Source organism: Melozone crissalis, unplaced genomic scaffold (genome assembly GCF_028551555.1).
Source record: "Melozone crissalis strain CALT ecotype California unplaced genomic scaffold, PUWL_Pcris_2 ptg000279l_1, whole genome shotgun sequence".
NCBI classification, from domain to species: Eukaryota; Metazoa; Chordata; class Aves; order Passeriformes; family Passerellidae; genus Melozone; species Melozone crissalis.
Window position 1 is genome coordinate 164,201 of NW_026536033.1, and position 22,125 is coordinate 186,325.

The 22,125-nt window shown below is 49.1% G+C and overlaps 1 protein-coding gene across 1 annotated transcript; it reads right to left on the reverse strand.

Moving 5' to 3' along the window:
* Positions 1-3,508: 3,508 nt before the first annotated feature.
* On the reverse strand, positions 3,509-4,441 carry LOC128949758 (olfactory receptor 14A16-like). Its single transcript, XM_054294616.1, has one exon. The coding sequence runs from the start codon at positions 4,439-4,441 to the stop codon at positions 3,509-3,511; it is 933 nt and encodes a 310-aa protein (XP_054150591.1).
* Between the last annotated feature and the right edge of the window lie 17,684 nt (positions 4,442-22,125).

Here is a 22,125-nt window from a genome sequence, read left to right on the forward strand (position 1 = left end):
CAATGTCCCAGCAGCGTCTGACATGTCCACCATCCACAAGTGATTTCCATACTAAAATTAATTTTAGAGAAATGTGGTTCTGTGATAGATATAAATGGAGTTAAGTTGTATCAGGATGCTCATCTGGAAGTGGGGTAAAACAGCCTGAACAATTCCCTATTTGCAAAGCTGTCAGTGGTACATGGAGAAGGGTTTCAGGCTGCTTTTGGTGTTGAGGAAATGCTGAAACCAGCCTGACTCCTTTCATCTCCTCCTGTCCTGGCTGATCTCCCCTCTTTCCCCTTCCACCCATTGGCTTTTGTCTCCCACCAGCCCCCCCAGTGAAGAGCCTGGCTCTGTGTTCTCCATCCCCTCCTCGCTGGCACTGCCAGGCTGGGATGAGGAGCCCCTCAGCCTTCCCTGCTCTAGGCTGGACAAGCCCAGCTCCCTCAGCCTCTGCTCACAGCCCAAGGGCTCCAGCCCCACCTTGGAGGCCCTTCCCAGACCCTGCTCCAGCTGCCAGACATCTTTCCTGCCCTGGGGAACCCAACCCAGGCCACAGTGACCTGGATAATCCACGTCCTTGATGTCCTGGTCACACAGTCCTGGCCCCTTGTCCCTGTGTCACATTTTGGAGTTGATCTTGTGGCACATCCTTGGGGGAGGCAGTGGCTCCAGGTGGGCCAGGGGGATACCAGGGGACAGGGACTCTGCTGGGCATGAACAGCATTGGACTTCTGGGGGGAATCTGTGAGGTGGGGCTGTGGCAGAGTGACCAACCCAGTGACCTGACACAGCCCTCCTGGGATGTCACACAGCCCCTCTGGGATGTCACAGCCTGCTCTGTGATGTCACAGCCCATTCTCTAATGTCACACAGCTGGTCTCTGATGTCACACCAGAGTCTGTGATGTCATAATCTGCACTGTGATGTCACAGCTGGCTCTATGATGTCACGGAGACAGTCTATGATGTCATAGCTGCTCAATGACTTCACATAACCCACTCTGTGATGTCACAGCCAACTCTGTGACTTCATGCTACCAGATGATAAATTGTCTCCACCAGCTGAGCTGACACCTGGAGCTTGTTCTCCAAAGCCCAGGCCTGTGGAAACCACACAATGCCCATTTTGTGAGAAGGGAACTGGAAGTTCAGCAGCCTCAGTGTCCTGCCAGCTCAGCCAGGCTCTCTGGAATATTGGGGTCCACAACCACCAGGGACCACCAGAGAGACCTTCAGGACAGAAGAGCACATGGATTAAAGGGAGGGGAAATATGCTAAAGATTTTGGGGAAATGATTATCACATGCGTGAAAAAGAATAGAAAATCACCAAATTTGCAGATGACACCAAGCTGGGTGTGAGTGTAGATCTGCTGGAGGGTAGGAGGGCTCTGCACAGGGCCCTGGACAGGCTGGATCCAGGGCCCAAATCCAACAAGGTGAGGTTTAACAAGACCAAGTGCCGGGTCCTGCACTTTGTCCACAACAACCCCTGCAGTGCTACAGGCTGGGGACAGATGGGCTGGACAGCGGCCAGGCAGAAAGGGACCTGCAGGGACTGATGGACAGCAGGCTGGACATGAGCCAGACATGTGCCCTGGTGGGCAAGGAGGCCAATGGCTCCTGGCCTGGATCAGGAATGGTGTGGCCAGCAGGAGCAGGGCAGTGATTCTTCCCCTGCACTCAGCACTGGTTGGGCAGCACCTCGAGTGCTGTGTCCAGTTCTGGGCCCCCAATTTAGGAAGGACATGGAGGGGCTGGAGTGTGTCCAGAGAAGGGCAACAAGGCTGGGGAGGGGTCTGGAGCACAAGAGCTTTGAGGAGCACCTGAGGGAGCTGGGGTTGTTTATCCTGGAGGAGGCCCAGGGGAGACAAGGTAGTGTCAGGGCACAGGGTAGACTTGATGATCTCCATGGCCTGTTCCACCCCTGCTGATTCTGGGATTCTCTGAAACCACCCTTGGAGCAGTTGCAGGATGAGCCCTGGGCCTCCTCTTCAGGAGCTCCAGCAGCCCAGGTCCCTCAGCTTTTCCTGCCAGCCCCAAAGCCCATCCTGTCAGTCCTGCAGAGCCTCTGCAGCTCCTCCTCACTGCCCAGAACAGGGAGCCCCAGAGCCAGACACAGCAGCCCAGATGTGCCCCCCTGGCCTGGGGTGCCTCTGGCAAGGGAGCAGCACCAGGCACTGCAGGAGCCTGCAGACAATTCCTGCAGCACTTGTAGGATGATCCTGCTGCCCAAGGGACGTTCCCATGGTGCCAAGTCAGGAACTGCAATGGGGAGTGGGGCCAGAGAGGAAAGGGCAAACAGGGATGGGCTGTTTGCAGGGCAGGGAACAGGGCTGGGCACTAGGAAGAAATTTGTATCAGGAAGAGGAAAGAAAACAAAGGGGAATCCAAGGAAATGCTCAGGGCAGTTTGGGGGTGGCTGCCAGGCAGCCCTGGCTCTGAGCAACAGTGTCTGCAGTGGGACAGGAAACTCCCAGCTGATGGGAACAAACTTTCTGGCTGACTGCAGAGGCCAGGAAAAAGCTGAGTGGTTTCCCTGGTGTCCCCCAGCCCTTGCTGATCCCAGGGGCTGATGGCATTTGTGCTCCCTCAGGTTCACGTCCCCACATCAACAGCATGGGGGTGTTCCCCCTGCTCTGTGCAATGCAAACAGGGGCTGCTGAGCCAGTGCTGCTGTGTCTGTGGCTGCAAGGATGGGGCACCTGTGTGAGCTGGGGGAGAGGCCAGGGCTGCAGAGGGGGGATGTTGTTGGCAGCTCCATGAGGATGCTCTGGGATGCTGCCCTGGGCTGTGCAGCGCACTGGGGATGGATCAGCCCCTGCTCTGCTGCTCCTTCCCGTCTATCCCAGGGCCCTTTCAGAGCCCCAGCCATGCTGTTTTGCCCCCAGCCTGCCCACGGCCAGCCTGGGGCTGCTCATGGGGCTTTTCTGTGCTGAGCATTGGCCTGTGTGTGTTCTTGAGAGAGCCTGGGCAAGGTGCCTGGAGCCCCCAGGCCCCGGCCTGAGGCGTCAGCGCTGCCCCAGCAGTGCCCATGGCCTGTCCCTGCTGCAGCCCTAGCACTGCCACCCCCAGGGCTGTGCCTGGCCCTGAGAGCACTCAGGCCCTACAACAACACCAGGGCCACCAGGGTAGCGGGGCAGAGCCACGGCAGCAGCACTGGCAACACCAAGTGCTGCTGCTGCTGGGCACAGCTGCTGGGTCAGCACTAATCTGCCCCCAGCTCTGCACACAGACATTGCTGCTGCAGCTCCAGAGAAGGCAACAAAAGGGCATCTCTGCAGAAAACTCTGCTGGGACATCTCTTAGTTAATTTTAAGCCACTGAGAGAGCAGTCCCTCATTGACACAGTCTGTGCCCACAGGGAAGGTGGAGATAAACTAAATTAATGATAGCAGAAAGAATGACATTTCTTCATGGACAAGATTAATAAAAGTATTGCAAAGGAAAAGAACCTCCTAAATGAAACCAACAAGAAGTATCAAAGATGACTTTTATTACAAGTTTGCAGAAATTAGCCAGCAGTTTAATGTTCCTGAAAGCATCCAGTCGTCAGTGTCCACACTGCAGCCTTGAGCTCCTGGTTCCTCAGGCTGTAAATGAGGGGGTTCAGGGCTGGAGGCACCACCGAGTACAGAACTGACAGGGCCACATCCAGGGATGGGGAGGACATTGAGGGAGGCTTCAGGTGAGCAAAGATAACAGTGCTGAGGCACAGAGAGAGCACCGCCAGGTGAGGGAGGCAGGTGGAAAAGGCTTTGTGCCGTCCATGCTCAGAGGGGATCCTCAGCACAGCCCTGAAAATCTGCACATAGGAGAAAACAATGAACATGAAACAACCAAATGCTAAACAGGAACTAACAGCAATGAGCCCCAGTTCCCTGAGATAGGAGTGTGAGCAGGAGAGCTTGAGAATCTGATCGATTTCACAGAAGAACTGCCCCAGGGCATTGCCATAACACAGTGGAAGGGAAAATGTATTGGCCGTGTGCATGAGAGCAGTGAGTAAGGCAATGGCCCAGGCAGCTGCTGCCATGTGGGCACAAGCTCTGCTGCCCAGGAGGGTCCCGTAGTGCAGAGGTTTGCAGATAGACACGTAGCGGTTGTAGCACATGATAGTCAGGAGATAAAACTGTGATCCAAGGGAGAAGTAAATCAGAAAGAGTTGTGTGGCACATCCTGTGTAGGAGATGTTCCTGGTGTCCCAGAGGGAATTGTGCATGGCTTTGGGGACAGTGGTGCAGATGGAGACCAGGTCAGTGAGGGCCAGGTTGAGCAGGAAGAAGAACATGGGTGTGTGCAGGTGGTGGCTGCAGGCTACGGCACTGATGATGAGGCTGTTGCCCAGGAGGGCAGCCAGGGAGATGCCCAGCAAGAGGCAGAAGTGCAGGAGCTGGAGCTGCCGCGTGTCTGCCAATGCCAGCAGGAGGAAGTGGCTGATGGAGCTGCTGTTGGACATTTGTGCTGTCTTGGCAAGGGGACCTGTAGGAAAAGTAATCATGAAATATTTATGTTTGGAGACAACTTTAAATATCCCAGCACAGCCTGGGGACACTTTTCCCCCACTGCCTGCTCCGGGTTCTGCTGCCTGGAGTTGTTCCTGCCAGCAGCTGCTTCCCCATGCCCAGGGTTCGGCCCTGCCAGTGCTACCAGAGCCCAGCCCAGCTCTGGGGGCTCAGTTCTGCCCTGCAGACACCTTCCAGCTCAGGCACTGCCCAGGGGCAGCTCAGGCTCTGCAGGCTCTGATGGCGAAGTCGGAGCAACCCTGAGGAGGCTGGAAAAGCAACACTGATACTGCCTGTGAGGGGCCCGGTGCTGATTTCTGTCACTGCCGAGTTTAATGAGAACTGAGAGAAAAGGTATTTATTTTCCTCAGCCTGAACTGAGAGATGAATATCTATGTGCAATTTCCTATCCAGGCAACCCAGAGCAGCAGATTCAAAAAGCAGGATTTTCCCTTTTATACAGCCCCCGACTGTCTGTGCTCCTGGTATAATGTAATTGGAAATGTTCTGCAGTTAAATGTCATGCTGGAAGCAGTCCTGAAAAATGCAGCATCCTCACCACACAAGAACACTTCCAAGCCTTACCAGCAGTATCCATCCACCCAGATATTGTCCCCCAGCACTGGGAGCAGCTGCCAGGGCTGGCTGAGAGCTGTCCCTGGCAGGCAGCAGAGTCCCTGCCCCAGCACAGCGCCCTGGGCTGCAGGACCCTGCTCTGCACGACAGCCCTGGGCACCCTTGGCTGCTCTGCACAAGACACAATCAGAGAATGTACTCATAGGGTCTGTAGGCATTGGGAAGTTCCAGCTTTAGGAGATGGCTCCAGGAGCTGCAGCTGCATTGTCCTGCAGCCAGAGGTTCCTGTGCCAAGGGCTGGCAGTGATTCTGTGTGGAGAGTTTAGTTCAAGAATGGCTTAAAGAAAAAGGCCATGAGACATATAATTGAGAGAAAAGTAAGAGGGAAAAGTAAAAGCAGTTTCTAACAGTTCTCAGTCTTCTGATTTGTATAAACAATTAGACTCTCTCAGGCCTCATTCTATAAACAATGGAGTTCTCGTGCTATCTTCTCATAACAAGTAGAACACCGTCTCTGGGAAGGCCTGCCATCCTGAGAACAGATGCAGAAGTTTTGGGAACACTGGTTTCTGTTTTGGTTTCTGGTTTCTGGTTTTGGTTTCTGTTTTTAATAAACAATTGTAGGTATTCTAAAACAAAGGGAGTGGTTAGAAGTTTCTCTGTTAGCCTATCATGAAATTGGATTACAGAATATTCATGAAGTTCGTTAGTATTGTTATTTAAGGTGATTGATTGATCAATAAAATCGGAGTTCGATGCATCAATCGGATGGTCGTGTCTCCCTTCACTTCAATAATTCTGCTCCAGGAACTTCTCAGCACCTTCTGAGCCCTGACTGATTGAAGCTCTCTGTGCTTCTGTGCTGTGCCTGGGGTGGCTGCAGGCAGTGTCCCAGTCCTGCTGGGCTGGCAGAAGAGCTGCTCATCAAGAGAAATGTGCTTTTGAAGCTCTTCCTGGTTACCAGGAGCTGCCTCTGTGCCGGGAGCCCAGCCCAGCTCAGCAGCACAGACACAGCACAATGACTGTAATGAGCCTCTGGGGCTTTGTGCTCATGCCCTGAACATCAGGCCCTGAGAGGGAGCTGAAGAAACCTCTCCAGAACTCCAAGTCAGAATCCAACTCCAAATTTTCTTGGACTTTTAATGGGTCCCACTGAGGGACACGACTGAGAAAGTGTCCCCAGGCCTCAGGCAGAGCAGAGAACTGCAGGCAGTGATGACAGGTGGGGACAAAGAGAAGCCAAGTCTTGGTGCCTTGGGGCACAGCAGGGTCCGTGCCACCAAGGGCTGTGAGGAGACACCTTGTCCTGAGGCCCTGGGGCCTCCTGGCACAGCCCCAGCCAGGCTGGGCACTGTCAGCCCCTTGTCCTGCCCTTAGCATCCCCCCCTAGCCCACATCCCAGTGGCCTCAAGGATCTGCTGGAAGGAGTCCCTGGGGAGCCTTGCTCAGCAATGGCCCTGGGGGCTCGTGAATGCTGTCAGGGACTGCAGGTTTTTCAAAGGACTTTGGGTTTGGCTTTTGCCTTGGAGTCTCTGAGAGGTTGCTACAGTCATGGCCTCCAACTCTCTGCTGTAATTAGTCCCTGGAGAGGCTTTGTCAGTACCAACACTCAGTGGGGCTCATTATTGCTTCAAGATACTTCGGTTTTTTAGGGTACTTGATGTTTCCCTTTTGATACATACTCTGTGAAAAAGATTGTGCATTCACAGCCTCCAATTACCTGCTTTAATTAGTCCCTTGAGAGCCTTTATCAGCAATGACACTTAGTGGGCTCATTAATGCTTCAAGGTACTTCAGTTATTTTAAGGTATTTAGTGTCACCCTTTTGATACAGACTCTGGGAGAGTTTTGTGCAACCATGGCCCCAATTTTCTGATTTAATGAGTCCCTTGAGAACTTTGTACTGACACTCAGTGGGGCTCATTAATGCTTTGAGATACTCAAGTTTGTTAAGGTACTTTGGATTTTCCTTTCCACTCTGAATCTCTGAGAAGTTTTTGTGCCATCCTGGCCTCCAGTTCTCTCCTCCAAGAAGCCTGTGTTGGGGATGGACCTCAGAGGAACACATTCATGCTTTGAGACACTTTGGGTTTTCTTCTGACTTTGACTCCTGGAAAGGTTTGTGCAATCTCCTCCTGAGCCCGAACTTCTAGGGCTCAGCTCCAAATGCACCACAGGGCTCATTAGGATCAAGCAAGTCCTGACAAACCATGGCTCTGCCTTGATTTCCCTCTGGTCTGGAGCAGTTCATTAGGAATATTTCTTTTTACCGCTATGGATAAATATTTCAAAGAGCTTCTAAGAAATATGTAATCCTACCTTAAAGGGTGTTTTTTATTGCTGTTCTTATTATACAAGAGGTGATTGCAGCATTCTGTGATTGATATTGATACAGGGTCTCTCCTAAGGAGGTCTGGCCAGGTCAGAGAAATTATACCTTGATAGCCGACCCAGTGTGGAAAACCTTGCCTCACATTCCCCAACCCCATGTGAGAAACGATTTTCACTTTCAAAAATTTAAATGCTTTATTAAGACCTTATAAAAATACAACAGAAGACTGAATAAAGAAATGAATACAGCACCAGGAGCAAACAATTCAGTCACCACGTACTTATCTCCATAACGGATGGTCTGTCTTTTATACCTCCAACCCCTCCCAAGGTCTTGTCAATCGACTCCTTCTTCACTGTCCAGTGGTGGAGATCACTGTCCTACACCTTGATTGGAGGTCAGGTGCTGCCATAGTAACAAGCTGACCCTCCCAAATGCCCTGAATACTGAGGCCATCCGGTGATAACAATGCAAGGGGGAGGGAAAGGATAACTAAACATCTACAAAACTTCTCTTAACATACATTTAATATTTGCCCCTTAATTGTGAGAGTCAACCACAGAATCACTCATCTGTAACAACCCCCCCCCCCCCCTTTTCTTTTCCTATAAGTCATTTTGCTTGAACAATTAAGTAAAAAATTTTCTCTCTCTCTTGAATGAGTCATACCAGCATCTGTTGATGTGGGCAAGGACCGTGGGAAGAGGAGAAAAAAAAAATCTCAGGTTTTCCCTAGACGCGCTTATTTGGAATGGACAAAAGGGAATCCCAGAGGTCCAGTATGGCTTTGACTCCCATCTACCGTGCCTATGTGGCTTCTACCCATTGTCAGTGTATCTTACGGTGAGTACAGAGGCCAACTCGGTGCTGCCCTCCAGTCCTTGTGTATTAAAAGACAACTGAGGAATTATAGCCGTCTGGTATGGCCTTTTGTCCCTACCTTACCATGCCTATGGTGTTGCTACCCACAGCAGGGCTATGGAGCCTTCTTGGTAGCAAACAAAGGGGGCAATCCGGCCTTGTCCTCCTTCCTTTGTCTTCTTTTCTTAAAGAAGCTGTCCTATTACCTTTTACAGTCCCTTGTGTACTTCTCCTCAACAGATGCTGGTAATTCTCACCCATGAAAATAGGAAGACAGTTCTCAAGCTGGTTGGTGGAAGCTTGACTCTACTTTTTGGGCATCTTGGTGTTTTTCTGGTTTGTCTCAGTCGCTGCTTGAGAGTCAACCTTGTTTCACCCAGCCTGGATGTTACAGTCTACTCTTTGGGTTCTTCTCCTGAGCCCTGACTCTGTTGCCATGAGTCCATCCCCCCTCTGCAGTTCGCACGGCCGATTCGGTGGTGAGCAGTACCAGAAAGGGACCTTCCCACTGAGGAGTTAGAGGCTGATCTCTCCATGACTTAATCATCACCCAATTCCTGGGATTAATATTATGGATTCTGAAATCCAGGGTGGTAGTTTGAGGAATTGCCCCTTTATGTCTTAGCCCTTCTAAGGTTTGTGCTATGGACATCACTTATTTCTTGGCATTGGCTTTCTCTTCCTCATAGGTGGCAACCTTCTGGGGTGAGGTCAGGAAGGGTAACCCAAACATCATTTCCTAGGGGGGCATCCCCAGATCTGACTGGGGTTGGGTTCTAATTCTTAATAAGGCCAAAGGGAGACATTTTATCCATGACATTTGGGTTTCAGTCATTAGCTTAACTAGATCTCTTTTAAGAGTTTGATTCATTCTCTCAACCCAACTGGAACTCTGTGGATGCCATGGAGTGTGTAATTCCCACTTTACTCCCAGGGCCTGAACAACTTTCTGCAATAATTTCGATGTGAAATAAGTTCCCCATTCTAAATCAATCCTGTTTACCATCCCATATTGGCAAATGATTGATTCTAGAAGTCTTTTACTCACGACATTGGCATTGGCTTTCACACTGGGTACCAGCTCTTCCCAATGAATCAAGTGATCTACTATCACGAGCAAAAATTTCCACCATTCTAAATATCATCCACTTTCCCCTGCCAGGGGACACCCCCAAAAAGCCTCTTTCAGGTCCATCGTGCTAAACCACTGATGTGCTGGGGGGATATTACTCAGTATTGTATAGGGATTGGACACTTCTGGATATAAATTCACAGCTCTTTTGTTCACTTCTCTCAAATCTTGGACAAACTTGTAAGTTCCATCTGACTTCTTTACTGGTAATATGGGTGTATTACGGGGTGACATGCATGGTTCTAAGGTCCCATCCTTAAGTAGGTCCTGGATCAGTGGCTGCAGTCCTTGTCTCCCTTCCAGGGAGAGTGGGTATTGTCATACCTGAACTGGATGGTTGTCATTAGCTATTTTTATTACTACAGGTTTCATCTTCAATTTTCCTTGTTTTTTTGGTTTTGCCCACACCCCATCTCATGAATTTTGTCCTCATCTTCTTCCCTTAATTGGAGAAGTATCATTAGTATCCTTTCCCTTAAGTATCATTTTCCCTTCCTCTGGAAGCACTCCAATATCAAAATGCACCTGTAAATCCTAACTATTTTCACCCTGCTTCTGGAACTAATAGATCATCTCCAACATCCCCAATTTAATTTATTTCTTCAAACTTTATTTGCTTTATAACTGAGGCTTTGAACCCTTCCCCTTTAGCACCTCCTACTTGCATGGTATCTTGACCCTTTTTGCACCCCTTTGGGATTCTACAAACACAAATTCTTTCAGCCCCCATGTCTACTAAGAACTCAAATTCTTCCTCCTGGGGATCTATTTTTAAAGTTATCAAGGGCTCCTGATGGTACCCAGGAGGTAGAGCCCCTGACACCCCTAGTCTTCCACTTCTCCTTTTTGCTCAGTCTCATAGATCCTCAGCTCCTTTTCCTTCTGGGGGCAATTCTTTCTGATATGCTCACTCTCTTTACAGTAAAATCAAACTAGTCCTAGGTTCCCCCATTTACCAAACTCTCCTTTTTGTGCCCAGTCCCAAGGAGATGCATCCCCCCTCCATCTATCTTCCCGCACTTGGAATCCTCCTCCCTTACCTGGATTGTTCTTTACATGCTGGTTTCCTTCCCTAATGGCAGTTACCATTACCTTGGCTTTTGTCTTGGCCTTCTCTTAGTCCCCTTTACATACTCCTTCTGTGCTTCTCTTAAAAGATCCTCTAATCTCCTTTCTTGCCAACCATCGAGCTTTTCTAACTTTCTCCATTTATCTGGCCAGGCATGAGTGACAAAATTTATCTTTAGTAAAGTCTGTCCAGCCACCATGTCACGGTCAACTCCTGAATATTGCCTCATATTTTTCCTTAACCTTTCTAACCACTCTGTTGGGGTTTTTTCCCTCTTTTTCTGCTCATCGAAAGCCTGATGGGAATTTTGATTACATGGAGCCGCCTCTTTGATACCACTTGTAAATAGTGTTCTGTATTCCTCCATGTCTTTCTTCCCCCCAGTGCTGTTGTAGTCCCAGATGGGGTGCGCTATGCACATTTTCAGATCCCCAGGAAGTCCTTGCACATGCTCCCTTCCCCATATCCATATCTCAGCCACTCGGATCATTGTGACGTCTTTCCTCTGATGTGAACTGTCTTTCCTCTGATGTGAACAACAAAATTGTTATTGATTGCATCTTCTCCCATGTGTAAATATTGGGCCTCAGAAACTATTCCACTGATCAACTGTTCCACTAATCTAGTAATCCTTTCAATTATTTCTTGAACATTCTCATGTCAGAAGAACTGAGAGGCACGGTTACAAATCTAATTACTCCCTGCACCCCACACAGGAGTACTTCCCTCACAGGATATAATCCCACTGCTTGGTTCCCATTCCCTGATCTGCTTTCCTCTCATTGTGCCACCCTGTTTCTGGTGTTTTGACTAGGCCCATCAGGGAGTAGGGGAGTGCATGGGGCTATTGAAGGTGGAGGGGCTGTGTGTTTTAATGGGTCCCATTCTTTATTTTCTGATACCTTAAACATGCTCGCCTTTGAGGGTGAGGTCTCCCCGTCCCAGCAGGCAGGGTAGTCACTCTCTTCCTGATTGGCTTCTTAGCTCTTACATGGATGTTTAATGCCTGACACATCCACCTTTCATCTGACCCATACCTCGGCCAGTATACATGATTGCTCCTAATTTCCCTTTTGGTCCATTCTAGTCCATTCTACCATGCGATAATGAATCACTTTGAGCTCATCCTTATCTCTGGTATTTGGGTCATATTTCCACAGGGCTAGTTTCCTTCCCAGTGGGCCATCTGGGGGTATAACTATTGGTACTGCCTCAATTTCTACTCCTCCCCTTGGGGATTCCCTATTTGCCCATTGTCCCATCCTGACTGGCCGATCACAGGCTCTCCTCTGACAGAGCCCACCTTTCCAACCACAGGCCCTCCAGACAGAGCCTGCCTCTCTCAGAAGGGAAAAGGAAAGGGGGAGTGGGAAGAAAAGAAACAAGGAAAAGAGGAAAGAGAAGGAAAGGGAAGAGAGAGAAAAAACCTAAAAAACTGTACTTCTCTTTTTACAAGTAAAAATAAAAAAATTCTTATGATCCAGGGGCTTCCATATCACCGGATTGGTCCCTACCCTTCCTCTCCTCCTTGGTTCAATGCTCTGGTCCCACGGTCGCACGCTGCTCCCTGTTCCGCCTTGCTCAGCTTGGCTATGGCTTGCCCTGGCCCAATTCACCTTGGCAGCTGCAGTCCCACCTCTGGCCCAACCTGGCTCAGCTTTGGTGGCTCCGCCCACTCCAATTCAACTCAGTGGCTTCCATCCAACTTCTGACCCAACTTGGTTTGGCTTCAGTGGCTCTGCCCACCCCAATTCAACTTGGAGGCTCTGCCCGCCCCAGTTTGGCTCAGCAGCTGCAGTCCTGCCCCTGGCCTGACTCGGCTCAGCCTCAGCGTCTCTGCCTGCCCTGATTTGGCTTGGCTCAGCAGTTGGCCCAGCCTGACCCCCTTGGTTCAGCAGCTCCCCCCTGACATGACTTGGCTTGGCCGGACTGCCCCGACAGCCTTGGCTCGGCAGCACACGAACTGCTGCACTGGCTCCTGGGTGACTCCCTGCAGCAAACCCCTTGGCAGACACCCCACTTCCAGCCTGACTTCGGTGGCTGGTCCTGTTTCCCCTGACTGTCCCTGCAGAGGAACAGAGCATCTTTCAGGCACTTCCACAAGCTCAGGCTTCTCATTTCATGAGGAATCTGGGATGGAAATGGCCTTATTAAGAAGGAGAAAAGCAGAGGAAATTGATTAGAAATTCTTAGAAAAAATTACCCTTCTTACAGACAAGGTTCACCAAGTCATTCCTTGCATTTCTCCTTTCCAGATTCTTTCAATCTACTACTCTGGGAGGTGCAGCTTCTTCTGCTGCTTATCATGAACTGATTCTGCTCTTAATTTATACCAACGTGAGAGATGTAGAATCATCTAAACTGAAAACAGAAAGAAACTGCCTCTGACAACCAATTTTCATGTTCCAGATAACTTTCCAGGTGTCTATGGAGATGTGTGAATGATTATCATACAACCCTCCATTTCTGGCTGCAGCTCATGGAGATTCTTTCTCTGAATTCAGGCTGGGTTGCATTCCCCAACAAGTCCTGGTACCACCTCCTGTTTTCCAAGGTTGGAACACCCACAATGAAAACCTCACCAATGCCACAACTCCCCAGTCCACCAGGAAAAGAAAGGACAAGATGTCAAGTTCTCCAAACCTTTGTCCTGCTTTGCTGCAAGAGTCCTGCTGCATGCACAGTGTGGAAAGCCAAGAGAAGCTGCAGTTGGTGGCAGATCTTGTGACAGGAGCTCGACCTCATTTTCTAGGAAAGGTTTTTGAGAAAAGCAGACAGGACTGTGGAGAAGATTCCTGGAAAACTGAACCAGCTTTCCAGAAGTGAAATGAAAATGGAAAGAAACCATCTGAAATGTTTTCCTCTATTTATTTCCATGCTCCCCTTTTCAATCTTGCACTACTTCTCCATGCCATGAGTTCCAAATGCATCTCACCTTTAAGATCAATGAGTTAGTGAGTTTTAGACACTCTAAAATACCATGAGCTGCACACAGTTTGCCTTCCCCTGTTTTTGTTGGAAAGCAATGCTGGAGCCATCAGTGCAGCGCTTGGGTCGGGCACGAATCCTGCAGGCAGGGAATGTGCCCTGGCAGCGTGTGACCCTCAGCAGGGAAAATGCTCAGCAATCCTGCAGGCAGGGAATGTGCCCTGGCAGTGTGTGACCCTCAGCAGGGACAATGTGCAGCAGCGTTGCTGTGCTCGGTCTCCATGGAACCATGCCAGGAGCAGCTGCTGAGCTCAGAAGCCATCGCAGCCCCCGCCCTGCTCCAGAGCCCCTTGGCAGGGTGGGCTCCTGCCCTGGCTCTGTGTGCCAGGAGCCGGCAGCGCTGGGTGCAGGGAGCCCAGGGAGGGCACAGAAAGGCTGGGTGAGAAATGCTGGGGCACAGCAAGATGGGCGAGTGCAGCCGGCCAGGGCAGAGGAGCAGCACGCACGGGGGGCACAGCCTGCAGGACAGATGGCCAAGGAGAGAAAACAACAAATTTCTCAGGAGGGTGGAGAACAAATTTTTAGTTGCAAACTTCAGAGAATGAGGTACTTGGGAAATCTTAAACAGCATTGAATTACAGTAAATCACTTGACAAAGCACTGGCTTCGCAAACTCTAACCTGTCCAACTTCAAGTTATCCAGATTTCGATAAAAGGAAGTCAGGAGAAGAGAGAGAGGGAGACAGAGATCCACAGTCAGTGTTGGACCTCAGCTGCTGTGAGCTCCCGGGCCGTGGGATGTGTCAGGGTCACACCTGTGTCACAGCCTGACCTGCTCTGGTCCCTCTCTCAGGTGGGGTTTTTGGGGTGCCAGGGGCTTGGCAGCCACTTTGGGGCTGCCCCAAAGGCTGCAGTGGCTGGGGTGGGGCAGCGACCACCCCACCTATCCAGAACTCTCCCTGCCCCCAAACACACACTGGAGATGTCTGGGGCCATTCATCATTTCTCTGCTCTCCAGCACCAAGGCAACGAACTCTGGCTACAGCTCTGAGCTCGTGCCCAAGGCAACCACCTCTGGCAATGGGGGTCCATGGAGCTGCTCTCAGGAAACCCCCAAGAGCTGGGGAGTGCCCAAAAACCACCTCAGAAACATGAAATACCTCAAAATCTCTTCAGGAATGTGGATTATTAAAAAAACTCACTCAGTAATGGGGTCCCCCTCCCTTCATCATCCCCAAACTTTGGCTGTCTCATTCCAGACCCCAACCCACCTCCCCAGTCCCAACCTCAACATATCCCACCCCTCCTGGACATCAATGCCCCCTTCCCAAGCCATATTTCCCCCATTTCCCACCTCCCAAACCCCATCCCTCCCATCCTGCCCCACCTAATGCCCATCTCAACCCTCCTGATTTGAACCCCACTTTGCTCAATCCCCTTCCAACCCCATTCCACACCAAAGAGCTGTGGAATCAAGGAATTTTGGGGTGGGATTGAGTAGTTTTCAGTGGCATTGAGATGACAGATTGAACCCTCTTGTCTCTTTCAGTGCCAAGAAAGGGAAACAAGTACACCAAATACCCCCAAAACCCCCAAATTCTCCCAGTTATCTCCCTGAATCCCAGATTCCCCTGAAACACAAGTAAAAAGTGAGGCTTTAGATGCCCTTGATGAATTTATTGATTTTTACCCCAATTTTCTCTGTTTTAAAGGGATGAAGATGAATAAAAAAAAATTAGGGCCAAAACAAAAGAATAACCAGCCCAGTGTCTTCCCAACATGGATCATAGGGAATGTGGATTGCCAGGGCTCTGACCAACGTGGGTCCTCCCATGGGGGATGAAGCTGGAGCAGTGCATGAAGCTCCTCCTGCAGCTGGGGCACTCACAGGGCTGCCTTTACCGGTGACTCTTTTGGTGTCACCGGTAAAGAACGAGCGCTGTGAGAAGCTCTTCCCACACTGGGGACACTCATAGGACCTCTCCCCAGTGTGGATGCGCCGGTGCCTGATGAGGGTAAAGTTGTGCTTGAAGCCCTTCCCGCAGTCAGGACAGCAGAAGGGCTTCTCCTCTGTTTGAATGCGCTGGTGCAGGAGGAGACGGGAGCTGGTCTGAAACCTCTTCACACACTGGGGACACTCATAAGGCCTCTCCACAGTGTGGATGCGTTGGTGGGTGATGAGGGCGGAGCTGCAGCTGAAGCCCTTTCCGCATTCCCCACACTTGTAGGGCCATTCCCCGGTGCGGATCATCTGGTGGCTGATCACTTCGGAGCTCTGTCTGAAGCTCTTCCCATGCTCCAAGCTGTTGCAGAATGGCTCTCAAGTTCAAACTTCCTTTAGGTCCCTGTTGGCGCAGCCATTTGTTGCAGAATGAGACCTTTGTCGAGGATGAGCCATTTGTCGGTGAGGGGAGACTCGGACACTCAATATGAGTCAACAGCAAGTTCCATTTATTGAAGAGAGCATCAGACACTTATACACCAAATAATAAGCTTATGAATATTCTGTAAGCCAAGCAATCTATTGGTTAAACTATACCATCAACTCTTCCTCATTCCTTTGGGCCTACATTCTCTATTTCCCACGTCTCTCTGTCCACTTGTTATCATACCCAGCTAGGCCCAAGGACACGCTATTTTGCAGGTGCAAAACTCAAACTAGCTGTGTTCGGTACTTTCCCAGCTCCTGGTCGGCTAACAAGCAAATGTCTACGTGACCTCTCTCATGTAGCCATTTCTCCACAATTCCCCTGTTTTCTTGTTGCACAAGCAAGGTTTGATGGGTTAACTGCATCATACTCTTTGCAATATAAGAATAGGTAATTCTAACAACTATGACATTACAAGCAGTATTCTCAGCTAGCAAGGTTTCTCTCTTACAAGGGATCTAAGCCAGGGAGACAAACCAAAAAGGCTATCACTATTTATAGGATATGCCATACGACAGATACAAAAAGGATTCTATGCTGCTACAAGGCTCAAACAAAACTCAGGTGTGCCAGTACAACCTACAACAATAGGCTAAAGGAACAACATGTGCGCAGGTTTCATCTGCGTTGATCGTCTGGTAAGTTTGCTTTCCATTCTCAAACAGCAGATATACTTCAAACTAGAATGGCTTTACTCACAAATGCTTCTGATTGTCCCTTTTAACTAGAGTTTCTCTGATGTTCACGACAACACCTTGCACACAAGTCATAAAATAAATGCCTAGAATAAAAGCATAAATCAATCTAACATCTCTTAAACTTAATAGCACTTAGACTTAAAATACTTAAAATATTTAAACTTAACAGAACTTAACATCACTTAAACTTATCTTTACTTAAACTTAACAGAAATTAATCTCAACGAACTTTAACTTAGCAGAACTTAAGTTTAACAGACCTTAACCTTAACAAAACTTAACCTTTACAGAACTTAAACTTAAAACATTTTCAAATCAACAGAACTTACTTGTAAAATTACTTAAATTTAACAGAACTTAACTTTAACGGAAATCAACTGACTTTAAATTCTACATAACTTAGACTTAATATAATTTAAATGTAACAGAATCTAACTTCACTTAATAACACTTAACAGAAACTAAACTGAACAGCACTTAAACCTAACAGGACATAAACTTAACAAAATTTAACCTTAACAGTATTTAACATTTAATGGCACTTAATAGATAATTTAACTTAAATTACTTAGCAACAGATAGAACCTACTATAGAAATAGAATAGAATGTAGAATTTACTATAACTTACTTACAGACCTGACTCTAAAATACTAAGCTAAAACAACTTCTTTCATGTGTTTGCTACAGCATTTTTACACTTGAATGCACCTAAACATAAGGAGTTTGTCCAAGGTATAGCTGTGGAAAAATTCTTTTGAATTAAGTGCTTGCTTTTACATCTACCACATCCAAGCAAAGCTCAAAGAATTCAAAAAGCACACTCATTACATCTTACTTATACAATCGCTTTAACACATCTTTAACACTTTTAAATTTTTCAAAATACAATTTCAGAGTTTGATATTCCACCGACTGAGTTATCTGGGCTTCTGATGTTAAAGTCTATGTTAATACAGGTGATTTAAAGGCAGCAATAATGGATGCTAAGCCAAATCGGCTGGAATTTGGCCCACGCATTCACCACGCTGATTTCTTTTGAACAGTCTCTGCCAGGAAGAAGAAAAAGTCTTTTTAACTTAGGTGAGGAGCGTCTTGATAGCAATGCTGTTCAGTGTCGCTTATTTATTATCACTGGTCTCTTAATTGCAGTAGGGATCTTTTCTTTTGTTGACAAGAGTCACATTTATTACGGCTATTAGGTCTAAAACTGAAGCTTCTGCCAGCCGCGGGGCGGAGGGGGGAAAGTAGTCGCGCTTGGAAGGCCCTGGGATCGGGCCGCTGCTGCTCGTGTCGCTGTGGTGCGGCGGGTTAACGGAGCTGCTGCTGGACGCAGTGCAGCATTTCGGCAGCGCGAGTCGCGGCCCCGCGGCGGGGGCCCCTCCACCCTTCTGCGCCCTCTTTGCGCCGTCGCTGCCGCTGCTTCAGGCTGCCAGCAGGGCACGGCGGGCCCCGCCACAGGCTGCCCGCTCACCGCTGAGTTCCGCGCACCCAGCCTGGCCGGTGCGCACCGCACCGCACCGCGGGCACGGCACCGCCCGCCTCACTCAGGCTCCGTGGCTGTTTGTATTGTTGCTCACCGAGCGCCGGCCGGCCGCACCGAGTTTTGCGTGCCGGAGACACTGTCCATGGCGGCACCAGCTCAGCCGCGCAGCTATACTTGGAGTCTGTTAAGGTACAGTTTGTTTAGGTTGCCAAGTTGAAACTAAGGCCCCCGCCGGCCGCGGGGCGGAGGGAGAAGCGCTCGCGCTGGAGAAGCGCTCTGGTCCTGCGCTGCTTGTGTCGGAGCGGGCGAACCCCTGGCGCTGGGCTTCTTGTTTCGTGAGACGTGCCGTAGGCTGACTCACTGTGTGTGCCGGACTCGCAGCGCAGCATCCGCGGCGGTGCGGGTGGCTCCCCTTGCGGCGGGGCTCCGCTTCCCCCTTGGCTGCCGCTTCAGGCGAGCAGCCCATGCCCGCCGCCGCTTGGATCCGCCGCTGCCACTTTAGGCGAGCTGTTCGCCGCGGCTGCTCCCCATGGTGCAGCGCCCATGCCGAGTTCGGAGTGGCACAGCCCCGCAGGCGCCCCGAGCCGCGGCTGCTAGCGCCATCACAGCAGGGTCGCTGGCCCACTGTGCGTGTACTTGCAGTGCCAGCACCACAACGCATGTTTTTGCAAGTCTATATGCAGCAATCTCGGGAATTCTCTTCCCAAGTCGACAGTCTATACTCCCCGCTTTTCTAAAAAGCAAATCTATACCCTGCAATCCTCGTTTCTCTAAAAAGCATCTAAAAAGGTGATTAGCCGCTTGCCTTTCCATTACCTTCTAACCTGATAGTCAGCGCTGCTGCAGCCCTTTGCAAAACGTCGATGGCATTCAATCAGCTGGACTCTCCTGTGAGGTCGCCAGGGCACCGAAGCCCGCCCTTTCGCCTTTTTCCAGGACTCCTCTGTAAGGTCGCCTGAGGCAGGGCCCGCTTTTTGTGCCTCCCGGGCTGCGTTGGGACTGACACCCAAATACTGCACCAACCGTGGCTCGCAGGCCCAAATCTTCTGTGAAGTCCGTAGGGTCTGTAGGGTCTGTAGAGTCTGTAGAGTCCATAGGGTCTCTGTTCGGGCACCATTTGTTGCAGAATGAGGCCTTTGTCGGGGATGAGCCATTTGTCGGTGAAGGGAGACTCGGACACTCAATATGAGTCAACAGCAAGTTCCATTTATTGAAGAGAGCATCAGACACTTATACACCAAATAATAAGCTTAAGAATATTCTGTAAGCCAAGCAATCTATTGGTTAAACTATACCATCAACTCTTCCTCATTCCTTTGGGCCTACATTCTCTATTTCCCACGTCTCTCTGTCCACTTGTTATCATACCCAGCTAGGCCCAAGGACACGCTATTTTGCAGGTGCAAAACTCAAACTAGCTGTGTTCGGTACTTTCCCAGCTCCTGGTCGGCTAACAAGCAAATGTCTACGTGACCTCTCTCATGTAGCCATTTCTCCACACTTGCCAGTGAGCATTTTCAGTTCTGCCACCCATGTTTAGAGCAAGTTTTCTGTGACTCACTGCACCAGGTCAGTCCAAAGAAGAGCATTAGGAAGTATCCAGCTGTATTTTCTCTTCTTCCTTCTGTGTACATGCTGCTTTTTTGAGCACTCTGGCTTTCTGAGCTCCCTCACATGTCTTGATCATTTTCTGGATAACCAGAGGGATATCAGGATTAAATCCTGTCTCAGCTCTGAGGTCTGGCTTTTGAAGAGCCCCAGTCATCCTCTCCTACTCATCTCATCCTGGTCTTGGTGGAAATATTATGCCTTCATGGGATTGTTATTCAGCTTTGGGGCATTCTGGCACTGCTGTTCAGTGAAAGATTTTGAGACTTTGAAAGGTTTCCTGGTGTGGCAATGACAATCCTCAATCCTAATGCTTGATGGGGGTTGCAGTTGCCTGCGTTGTGAAACCTCCTGAAAAACATTGTTTGTTTTTTTCTCCTTGACTTTTCCTTGACTGTTTTCATCAACAGATTAGGAGGTTTGGGGATATTTTTTCAAAGGGAATTTCAATTAATCTCCTGTCTGGCATTTCAAAGGGGAACAGTGGTTTGGTTTTTTTTAACCAGCACCTGCTTACCATCCAATTAGCTAACTGCCTTTAATTAACCATAATACATTCCAGGAGAGCAAAATAACAAGGGAACAAAATCAAGTGGTGACGACTCTGTGACTGAACCTGGGCTTCCCCTTTCCCAGGTGCAGGATTCTGGGTAACCCTTTGCTGGCCACTTTGAGCTCTGCCATGCAGTGCCTTGGGTTTCTGGGGAGGGAAAAGCATCCAGTCCCTCACCTCCAGGTTCACATCTGCAAATCCAGAGGCCAGTGGATATTTCTGTCTATGGGATTTGCACACTGGAGGCCCCATAGGATTCTGGTTGTGAGCTTTCCTCAAAAACATGGTGAGATGAGGTGTGCAGGACTCATTTCTTCAGAAGGGCAGGAGAAACCTCTGAAGACCTCCCCTAAAGGGCCTCCTTACCAGGCAGTCTGACACAGATTTGCTTCTGAAGAGCTTTGTAATTTATCCTTATTATGTTCTATGTGTGATTTAATGAAAGCCTTTTTCTCTACTGCAATTGAGCTCTTAATCTCATCTGAAAAGCAGAGCACAATCCTTTCAGAGATGGTGTTTGAGTAACAGCCTGTTTGTGTTTCCTCTGCTGCTCATGGAGCTGCTCACTCCTGATTTAAGAATAGAAAATAAACAGATTTCTCTGAGTCAAAAATACATCAGTGATGGCACATAGAGTAGGTTTGAATAAAAAACTCTTTTTTCTATTGGGCAAGAGATCTTCCAAGCAAGATCTTTCCTGGTTCTGCAAAGAATATGAGGGAGTGAGTTTTCCTTAGTGAGCCCCTGAGGCTTCATGCAGGTGATGCTCAGAAAATGGCACATGGGCATGGCAGCTGTCAGCAAAACAATTGGCTCTGGGCAGGTAAAAGTTGGCAGGAGATAAGAGTGGACAGTCAAAACAACAGGATGCTGAAAAACTTCTAAGAGGAATAACGACTTCAGTGAAAATACCTCATCTTAAAGCTTCAAAACACATTTTTACAAAAATCCACAAAGGTGTCCTGATTTTGATTAGTCTGATCTTCCTAAATAGCATTTTACAATCAGAATTAGGAGTTGAGGGACACTAAAGAAGGCTCAGCAGAGGATTTTTCATTGTGACCTTAGTATATCTTTTTTACTGTGCTGTAGTTTGGAAGGAGGCCCCAAGCTCCAGCTGCAGCCTGGGGAGATCCTGTTGACCTAAACACTCCCCAAAGCTGCTGTGGGGCTGACCCAGAACAAGAATCTGTATGGAACTGGGTAAAATGCTTCCCACTAGAAAACACTTGCAGCTTGATGGTGATCCACAGTTCCCAGTTCAGACCACAGGCAGTGCCAGTAGTCACCAGTTTGCTGCCTGCTCTGTGCAGAGCTGGTGGCTGTGAATGGCAGAGCTGTGGGGTGAACAGGCTAGTGGCTTTTTGGGGTACACAGAACCTTCCATATCTACTGCTTTGTCCGCACTAGAGAGTGGATTTTCCTAGAGAAATACCTGGAGAGTGGGAAGGATGAAGAGCAAATCATTCCCTGCCAGTGGCTGCTGTGCTTGTTGCAAACACACGAGTTACATCTGGTAGGAGTCCTTGCTGTCAACCCTCAGGGATTCCAGGCTGAGATCAGCTCAGCTCTGTCATTTGCCAGGGGACTGAGGATCAGACTCCACCACACCTCCAGAGCTGGGGACGAGTGGGTTGAATCACATCCGGAGCCAGGATGAGGAATGGGCTGTGTTTTGTCTTGCCATGCACAGCAGATATCCTAATTTAAAGCTGTGTTGTCTTCCCAGATTCTGCTTCTTCCTCTGAGAAGACCCATCCATTTTGATCCTGTTCCTTTCCACCCATCCCTCTAAAGATCTCCATTACTGGAGTAACTGGCACTATTGGATCAACTTTTGATGTGATGAGCAGTGGATTTTTGTAGTCAACATGCCAATTTAAAGTGCCACAAATAAAAGATCAATTACTTCTTTCCTGGAGAAGAAATTAAGGTAAAATCTTTCAATGTAGTGGGCTGAGTGTACAG

Excerpts from the sequence above, each read along its gene's own strand:
- LOC128949758 (XM_054294616.1), bottom strand. The coding sequence starts at position 4,441 with ATGTCCAACAGCAGCTCCATCAGCCACTTCCTCCTGCTGGCATTGGCA.